The sequence below is a fragment of the Protobothrops mucrosquamatus genome, unplaced genomic scaffold (genome assembly GCF_001527695.2).
Source record: "Protobothrops mucrosquamatus isolate PMUCROS unplaced genomic scaffold, P.Mucros_1.0 scaffold_3, whole genome shotgun sequence".
Taxonomy (NCBI): domain Eukaryota; kingdom Metazoa; phylum Chordata; class Lepidosauria; order Squamata; family Viperidae; genus Protobothrops; species Protobothrops mucrosquamatus.
Window position 1 is genome coordinate 92,481 of NW_015386079.1, and position 10,398 is coordinate 102,878.

The 10,398-nt window shown below is 39.0% G+C and overlaps 1 protein-coding gene across 1 annotated transcript in view; it reads left to right on the forward strand.

The window, feature by feature from the left end:
* CAPN2 (calpain 2) overlaps window positions 1-10,398 on the forward strand; it is a 52,210-nt gene that overhangs the window by 21,349 nt on the left and 20,463 nt on the right. The window contains exons 3-5 of the mRNA XM_015817017.1: window positions 4,160-4,278; window positions 5,065-5,198; window positions 7,642-7,810. Of these exons, the coding sequence (XP_015672503.1) occupies window positions 4,160-4,278; window positions 5,065-5,198; window positions 7,642-7,810 (422 nt within the window). The remainder of the gene's footprint in view (window positions 1-4,159; window positions 4,279-5,064; window positions 5,199-7,641; window positions 7,811-10,398) is intronic.

Sequence of the window (10,398 nt, forward strand, 5' to 3'; positions counted from 1 at the left end):
AGCTCCACTGTACCCAGATAGCATATTTCTTTAGGCTTCAGTGCTCTCCCCTTTAATGCTACAGGTAGGACTGGGCTTTAAGATAGCAATCCTATGGGAGGCAAAGTGGGAGGAGACTAAGGTTTTGAGAAGTTCCTCTTTGCAGATAGAGAGAGATACAGACAGTGGTAGGATTCAAATATGTGAACAACCGGTTCTCTGTGTGGATGCCGCTTCCGAAAGTCCATTCTGGGCCTGGGCAACAAAACATTAGCTACCGGTTCTGCCGAAGTGGTGCAAACCGGCTGAATCTCACCACTGAATACAGAGAGAGAGAGCTCTTTGGAAAGTTAAGGTCTACCACCAGAGTTCACCAGTTTGTTCTGGTGGTATGGAATATCAGTGGAGGACTCAGGAGGCCTTTAATCCAGAGGAACCAGAACTCTGCTGACCCACAACTCAAAAATGGCAAATATTATGCCAATCCTATCACAGGCAATCTTTCTTTTTCTTTTTAACGTCAAGATTGTGGTAATGTAGGAGGCGTGATGGCTCAGCAATTAAAGACACTGAAATTGACAACTGGAAAGCTGACAGTCCAAGTTCAAGACCCGAGCACCATGTGACAGGGTGAGCTCCCACTCCTGCCCCAGCTCCTACCCACCTAGCAGTTCAAAAGCATGGAAATGCAAGTAGATTAATAGGAACTGCTTTGGTGGGAAGGTATTAGTATTCCGTGCACCTTTGGTGTCTAGCCATTCTGGTCACTTGACCACAGAAGATGTCTTCGGCCAACACTGTCTCCCTTGGCCAAGAAATGGAAATGAGCACCTCACCCTAGAGTTGGACATGACTGGAAACCTTTACCTTTTTTCTAATGTCAAGAAGAGTTTAACAAAGCTGAATTGTAGGTGAGAAGATGCTTCTTCTACATTGGAAAAGCTCAAAAGCTACTGGTTAATCTCACTGGGACTCTGTCTCTCCAGACCTATAAGGTTGTTTTGATTATCTACACTAGCTTACCTGGACATTCAACCTTGATTCATGTGATATTATAGCAGCCTGGGAGATACAACCCATTGCTTTAGAGCAGTGTTTTTCAACCTTGACAATTTTAAGGCATGTGGACTTCAAATTGCTGTCTGTGGAATTCTGGGAGTTGAAGTCCACATGCCTTAAAATTGTCAAGGTTGAGAAACACTGCTTTAGAGTGATTGTTGCTACGATAATGGTTGGGAAAAGAATCTTGTAGATGGACTAAAAGGCCTAGTTCTTTTTCAAAGAAATATCATAAGAGAAAATAATAAATAAATAAATAAATTAGGTTAATTTACCTTTATCTTTTGTTTCTTTTTATATTTCATATGAGAAATATATGGACCTTGCCAAAAAATATTAATACAAATGTCATTTGATTGCAGCAGCAGAGAAGCCAAATAAATAAATAGTACTAATAATCTATATTATTGAGTTAATGTGTTCAAGTATTTCCCATTTCCAAATATCTCTGAACATTTTGGCCAAATTCCCTGTTATATCTTCCCAGAGAAACTGAATAGCTGATCATAAGGCAAGGCACAGGAAGACAAAGCAGAAGCACATCTAAGATAAATTATGCTAATCCAAATCAAGAGTTTCCCAGGCAAGAAATCAAATGAGAACACAAGGGGCTATGGATAAATAGAAATATTGCACCAACAACATACTGGCAGCAACTTAGCCATTTATTTAGCTCCCTTATTCTCCAAATGTTCCTGGAGAATCAGCAGGATCCTGAGCCAGAACACAAGCTGATTCTTATTTCTCTTTTTAAGGAGAGCTAAGCAATAGGAAGTTTTTGCTACTGTGAGAGACTGGGAATCAGATGAAGGAGGATTTCAGTGGGTTTAGGAGGTGAGGCAACAGGAAGAAAATGTTTCAAAGAGCCTCTGCCTTAATTGTCTTGCTTGCCTGGGAACCTACCAAATCTTGAACAATCATCAAGGTTGTTTTCATCCCTGGCTAGTATTAAAGATACCTTTCTGAAATCTGTATCATTCTTGGATTTTGAGTTAGCCAGCTATTGGAGCTTGTGAGCTAACAATTGTGTGATGCTGCTTCTCATTTGGTCCTCATTTGGTCTTGCTACTATCTCTAGTTCTGGGATTCTAGTAAGGTGTAAATCCAATTGAGGACATTTAATTCCCTGACCCCACAGCTTTGTTTTAAGTGGCTGTTCTCCATGGTGATAGATTCAGGATGTCACTTTAGGTATACTGTTCCCTCCTGTTTCTGGAATCAAGTCTTGATTTCCTACAGCTAAATGTGTGAGCAGTGACTAACAAGCAAGTATTGGAGTGCATAACACTAGAAGGCAAAATCACAAAACTGTGTCTCACTTACTTTGGCTATGTAATACGGGGAATTCACTGGAGAAAGCAATTATGTTTGGAAAAGTTAGTGGTAAAAGGAAACCAGGCCAACATAGAACACGGCTGGACACTATCAAAGCTGACAAAAGGCAGAGTATAGAAAAACTCAATGAAATAGTGCAAGAGCAGAAGATGTGGAGAGACCTGGCCCATAGAATTGCCAGGAGTCAAACTCAACTGAATGAATAACATCATCATCATCAAATGTGAGCAAGGAGATGAAACTTATATGAAATGTTTTTGAAAACAGACCCTATATTAAAGTACAGTTGATTAATTATGTGCCATCAAGTCAATGTTGACTCTTAGCAACCACTTAGATATACTTTCTCCAAGATGATCAGCCCCCAGCCTAGTCCTTTACATCTTCTAACTGTGAACTCATTCCAGTTGTAATTATATCCATCTATCTTATTGCTGGTTATCTGTTAGGCATAAAAGACCAGGACTGCACATGAAGTTCCAATTAAATTGATTTATTGCTCATGTCTATGCCCAGGGATCTACTCACTATTTTGGGACTAGATAAGAGTTAATGGAATTCAAGGGGGGTTGGACTTAGTCTGTTTGTGTCTACACAGAGATTCTAATCTAAGCCAATTCCTCTTTTGACTCCACTCCCAGGTTCTGCCAGTCCTTCTCCTACATTACCCTCTTTTTCTATTTAGTTTTTCTGTTTACACCTTTCTCAGGCTCTTTGCATAACATGTCCAAATTTTAATAAGGACATTTGTGCTTATGTAAAAACAATGAATTGATTTATTCTATGATCCCACAGTAATATTATATTCACTTTAACTCATTGCTTATTGCCTGTGCCCCAAGTGTGAGGCAAAATGCTATCCCAACTGGAACTTGAACATTGTTATTCTAGGCAAAATTGTTAGTTATTCTTAAAGATGTCTTTACAAGAGGAAAATGTTGCGAAATTGAATCAATATTGTTATTTGTTTATCTCTGGATACAGACTGTTCCAACCTCTGAAGCACAACCAACATTCAGTGCCTGCCATGACGATCAGCTTGCATTAAACATAAAATCAAAGAAGCCTATTATGTGTGACTTGTTGAGCTGAAGAAGGCAAAATGAACTGTCCAGTCCCAAAAATTCTTACGGGAGACGAACGCATGTGTAGGAGTGGCATGCTTAAGTGGCATGCGTAAGATGAAAGCAGAATTGCATTGAATGGGATGCGGAACTAGAATGTTGCTGGTTTAGCTATGAGGTTTTGGTTCTCTTTGAAACTGTTGTTGCCTGCACAATCCCTGATAGGTAATTCTAGGAGTGTGGGTGGGAGTGCGGTATCTGCTGTTTTCAATACTTTGGGGGATATTTCTGAAGCTTTTCCTATTCAATGCTGGTAGAGCATATTTTGGATATCGTGATTGTTCTCACATGCATAGCAGTGGCAGTCTTTATCTGGCATTGATAGAACAAGAGTCGTCTGGAAACCCCAATGTATACCAGTGAAGCCAAAGGCAAAAGACGTAGAACGGAAGCATTATTTGTTTTGACCAGAACTGAATGGGGCTTCCTTTTTCCTCTGAACAAAAATCTGTTCAGAATCATCCCAGATTGTATATTTCTGCTGTACAATTTGGGCAGTTGATGTCACACCCTGTTGATCTGCAAATCAACCAATAGATTCTATTCTGGTTTCTTCTTATCCTAATAAAATGATTGCTCTGGATTGGTCAGTGGGACCAATTTGTTAATTTTTGTTCTCTGCCTTTAAATAACTAACATTTGATTTTATTTTGGTTTTTCAGGAGACTGTTGGCTTCTAGCAGCCATTGCTTCTCTCACCTTGAATGAAGAAATTTTGACTCGGGTGGTTCCCAGTAATCAAAGTTTCCAAGACAAATATGCAGGAATCTTCCACTTCCAGGTATCAAGGAGTCTGCTTTTCTGCTGTCTCACTGGGGCAATGTTTGCTGGAAGAACAGAAGGGGTCTTTCTAGATATAATTTGTCCCCAGGAAGGCCATGGTGCTTTCATGGCACTTTCTTAGCAGTGCTTTTCAAGTAATTCTCCACTTACAGATACTGATGAAATATAAATTTTCTGGAAATGTTGAAGACACAAGGTGAAAGGGGAGGGTAAAATTCTAAAAAATGTTGGAAAAATATACATCAATATAGTGTTTTGCAAAATGTAACCTAAATAGAACTAGCATAATAAATATGTATAGATATTTAGTCAAGGCTAATGACATGATCTGGTGCCATGTTGTTGATCAGCAACACTGGTTTGAAGTTTTAGAGTAATGTAACATAAATGAAATTCATTTAGATTCGATACAAAAATCATTATCTTAGTATATACAGTACATGGTAATAATAGGAACAGCAAGCATAAAGAAATCATATGTGGTAAAATCTGTCAACAGTAGAATAGTTACGAGATGATGTGGGTTCTCCATCTGGAGGTTAATTCTTTTCGTACCTGTCAGAGTAGAGTACTTGCCGAATTGATCTACTACGAACATCAGAAAAGGTCGAGGTGTCTGTCAAGACATCAATATATAAAGTTAACAAGAACTTATTTTGGTACAAGAAACGGTTCCGTTAGAAGGGTCGGAGGTTTTAAAGGTTGGTCGTAACAACTGGATCTTCTCGTACCGATATCGACATGTCATTGGGCTTTGACTGGATTGTTTTCTTTCTCCTTTCAGTTCTGGCAGTATGGAGAGTGGACAGATGTTGTTGTTGATGATCGATTGCCGACCAAAGATGGAGAATTACTTTTTGTTCACTCAGCAGAGAGAAATGAATTCTGGAGTGCTCTACTGGAGAAGGCCTATGCCAAGTAAGTAAAGATTAAGAACATTCTGCTGCTTTATGCCAACTTCAGAAATCTTCTCTTATTTTATACTAGATTTGTTTCCCATAAGTGAAACACAAAGCTATAGTATGATATTGTGGACAGGTTTATGACTCTGAACCCCAAGTCTGGTAGCTTGAACTTGGCTGAAAAGAACAAGCTTAAAATGAAAGAATTCAGAGACTAGAAATTTGTTCTAACAGAACTACTAAACAGAGTTCATAATCCTTGCACACACCATTGTATTTCTAATTTCTCCTCTCCCATATCTTTAATGTTTTAGTAACTTTCAATTGCTTTTCCTACTAACATTTTGCAAATATCCTATGAATAATACTGATAGTACATTTTAATAGCACATTTTTAAGATAGTAATAAAAGCAATGTATTCAATATCCATTAATCTTTTCCCTTGACTTATAGATACAGGTAGGTAAGCATGGCTGGATAAAAGAAAGAAAATTAAATGCAATATGGGGGCAATCCTTTTCCAAAATGTGTTTTTCTGTTTGTTTGTTTTTAAATAATACCTGCAGGAAGAGGATTAAGTTGGATAATTTTATTTTGTATTTTGCTTCTTTGTATCTGTGAGCTAGGAAGGAAGGAAGGAAGGAAGGAAGGAAGGAAGGAAGGAAGGAAGGAAGGAAAGAGAAAGAAAGAAAGAAAGAAAGAAAGAAAAACAATTATCTCCCTGTTAATTTGTATTTTCTGGATTAATATTTGAACCAAAATATGGTTCCCTCTTCTCTATCATTTGTAAGACAATTATCAGCTCAGAAATAATTTTAAAGGGCTTATGTTTAGGAAAATTATAAAAACATGTTTGAAAAAAAAACCTGCATAATTTTGGAGGCACTGAACAGAACAGCTTTGTGATTTAATATTGATTAATATTATGCCAAGTAGAAAAAATACTGATTTGAGCATCCATATTCCATATTGTACTTCGGGGGAAAGCTTCTTTAGTTAAGCTTTGCCCATATTCCTCATAAAACATTCATTTCTAACTTTCACAACCCATGACATTTGTTTGGAGCCAAAACAAGAGTAACATAAAGCCATACCGATAACATCAGGGCATAGTTTACATATGCATAAACTATATACAAAGTTTAATACGGCATAATGGTGGATAACAGGCCAAGGGAGAAATAACTCTTTGTGATAGAGTCACATGAATAGAATAGAGCTGGAAGGGACCTTGGACCTTGGTCTTCTAGTCCAGCCCTCTGCTCAAGCAGGAAACCCTATAACATTTCAGACAAATGGCTGTCCAGTCTCTTCTTAAAAATCTCCAGTGTTGGAGCGCCCACGATTTCTGGAGGCAGGTTGTTCCACTGGTTAATTGTCCTCACTGTCAGGAAATTTCTCCTTAATTCCAGGTTGCTTTTCTCCTTGATCAGTTTCCAACCATTGTTTCTCGTCCTTCCCTCTGGTGCTTTGGTGAATAACATGACCCCCTCTTCTTTGTGGAGCCCCTCAAATACTGGAATACTCCTATCATGTCTCCCCTATTTCTTCTTTTCTTTAGACTAGCCAAACCCAAGTCCTGCAGCCGTTCTTCATATGTTTTAGTCTCCAGGCCTTTGATCATCTTAGTTGCTCTTCTCTGAATTTTTCCCAAACTCTCAACATCTTTTTTGTGATATGGTGACCAAAATTGGCTGCAGTATTCCAGGTGTGGTCTTACTAGGAATTTATAAAGCGGTACTAATACTTCGCTTAATCTTGATTCTTTACTTCTGTTTATACAACCCAGGATTGTATTAGCTTTTTTGGTTGCTGTTGCACACTTCTGGCTCATAGTCAAGTGATCGTCCACTAGGACTGCAAGGTCCCTCTCGCACTTACTTGTTTTTGAGCCAGGTCTCACCCAATCTGTACTTGTACCTTTGATTTTTCCTGCCTAAATGTAAAACTTCGCTTTTCTCCACATTGAAACTCATTTTGTTGGATAGGGCCCATTGTTCAAGCTTGTCAAGATCTTTTTGGGTCCTGAGTTTGTCTTCTGGGGTGTTGGCTACTCCTGCCAGTTTGGTGTCATCTACAAATTTGATGAGTTCCCCTTCAATTCCCTCATCTAAGTCATTGATGAAGATATTTAAGAGTACTGGGCCTAAGACGGAACCTTGTGGTACCCCACTGCTTACTTCTCTCCATGTGGATGTGGTGCCATTGAGGACTACTCGTTGAGTACAGTTTGCCAGCCACTACAGATCCATCTGGTGGTGATGTTGTCTATTCCACCTTTTTCTAACCTACCAAGGAGTAGGTTGTGATCTACTTTATCAAATGTTGATGTTTGATTTCTCATGAATGAAAAAAAGAGACAGTGTAGATATCTAAGAATGGAGTTCCATCTCTGTTAAGAATCGATTTCAAAGACAAAGTTATTAAATATTAAAAGTTTGGGTTGTATCTTTCACAGGGTGAATGGTTCCTATGAAGGTCTTTCAGGGGGAAGCACTACTGAGGGCTTTGAAGACTTCACTGGTGGAATTGCAGAGTGGTATGAGCTGCAGAAAGCACCACCAAACCTGTTCAAAATAATTCAGAAAGCTCTTCAGAAAGGTTCTCTCCTTGGGTGTTCTATTGATGTAAGTTAATACTATATTCTCAAAGTCCTTTTAGGTGCAAAGGAATTGTTTGACTGAGGTAATTGATAGTGGCATGATAGTGCACAATTTCAACTTTCTTGCTAGAACAGAAATCATACCCAAAAGCTGGAGAATCCATAAGTCTTCTCTTCTTTAAGAATGGAGGTACAGCTTTGAAGTGGACCAGCTTTGTCTACTAAACAGCAAAAAATAGGCCAAATGAGTTGTGCTAGAAGCACGAAAGCACTGTATCTTCCCCTATGTTCCTATGCTGCTTAGCCTCTCTTACAGCAAATATATGGGTTGAGGAAAGCTATAGATGAGGAATCAGCTGCTGCTCTTAGTGTCTAGGCATCTTTCTACATTTGGATAAATAAACGCTAAGCCTCAAACCATCTAATAACTACAGTGATTGACCAGAACTAGGCAACATTCCTGGAAATCTTCACTGAAAAACTTGAAAGTAAAAGGTGAGTCATTTTAATTTCTGGCCAACCAGATTAGTTAATAAGAAGACAGTAAAGTAAAGCAACTGACTCAGTAGCAGATTCTGAGCAAATCATTAATAGTGAATATTGTTAAACTGTTCCTCTGCCAGTATTAAATCTTGCTGGTATGAGTATTCAGATTTTCTTTTGCCCTTTTGAAAGCACTCTGAATCCAAACAGAATAGAAAACCCTCATAGTGTGGCAGAAAATTATCTGAGGTAATGCAAAAGAGGTCTTTTGATGAGTTTCACATATAACTGTGGTCTCTCCTACCAATCCTGGCTCTTTGTTAGCTGTGAAGCATATACAGATGTTCTCTGTAAGGTTTTCTTTTATGCTAAAGTCGCAATGATGACTCTTCACTTATATTTCTCAGTATACAGTAATTTCTCCAGAACTAGACCAAATGGTAAAGCTTTGACTATTAAGCAGACTTTCTCAATATTAAGGGCAAATGCCAAGGAATTATTTATTGTCTATGTATATTTCTCTAATGTTGTTGCTGATGTTATCCAATGAGCTTCTCTACTCACTAAATTTTATCACAACTGTAAATTAAGCCAAGAGAATTCATACAGTATGCTAAGCTCTAAATCATGGTTTATAAACCACACTTGCTGGCTTCACCCAAAACATTGAGATTATGTAGGAACCCAACCAATGACTGCTTTAATTCAGCTGCCAACCTTTACAGCTGTGATAATGTCAGATCTGAAAACACGTCTCTAAATAGGGAGTTACCCATCACATGTAAACTTTACCAGAGTTTCATTTTAAATTGTAGGAGGAACACACAAAAAAGAGAACAATGCTGAATCCCCACCAATTTTGGGCCACATTTTCTACCTACATACTATTCTCAGCAACTTTCCTACCAGGAAAGATGATTTTTAGAACTGAAACGCAGTTGGGGAAAATAACCTAGGGTGTGAGCCAACTGTGACACAGGGAAAGAATTTGCTCGATTGTTGTGGCCCTTCTGGCTGTCCATGTGATTAGGGCAGATATATGTTGAAAACCTCTTGGGTGCTATCATCACATACAGTTTCATTCCAAATAGGAAATTGAGCTGGAAATTTCCCTCGCCCCAATTAAAACATCCTGGTCAGTATACTTTGTCTCAACAAATAGGAAAGAAAATAGGAAGATTGTTTTCTTGCTGCCAAAATCAATGCTAGTTGCATGAGTTTCAGGCTTGAAACTGATAGGCTGGCCCCTCTCCAATAAAGTTTTAATGAAAGATACAGATGGCTCTAGTCCTGACAGGGGACTTTTTTCAAACAAATGACAAACATTCAAGGTGGCAGATGGCCAAAAAGACAGAGACAGGGTGTGTGTAGGGGGGAAATGGCTGGGTGGGGGGAGTTGAAGTGCTCCTGAAGTCATATGTGCAGGCGGGCTGTCAAAGTTCTGAATTTTGTTCACATGATTGCAGGAGTGCTGCAACAGCCCTAACTTAGGGGACCTGGCATAACTACCATTTGTTCAGTGCTGCTGTAACTTCTTCAAACAGTCACTTAATGAATGGTTGTTAAGTGAAGACTATCTGTACCACCAGCCTCAGTCTGTTGTTGTGCTAAACCACTTTAATCATGATTTACCAAATAAATCACAGCAGATTGAATATATAAGGCATGCACTATGGTTTATAAAACCAAATAATGAGTTCTTACAGTATCTTAATCCAACCAACCAATCAACCAAACCAACCAACCAACCAACCATCCAACCAACAAATCACATTATGGGTTAGCACGGTGTGGCAACCCATTTCTGCTTCTGACCCAGACATTTCCATTACTCATCAGGACTATTATAAAGTTAAATCTCTTTCTAGTTGATTCTGTACCCGTAGCATTCCCCAGTTAAGATCTGTCCTATTGCTGTCTTAGTTTTCTAGACTTCTGTTCAATATTTATGTGAAGCTGCTGGGGGAGATCATTCGTGGCTTTGGGGTGGATTTCCATCAGTACGCTGACGACACTCAGCTGTACATATCCACCCCGGGCGACCCCAACGATGCCCTTGACGTGATGACCCGGTGTCTGGAGGCCGTGAGGGTCTGGATGGGGAGGAACAGACTCAGGCTCAACCCGTCC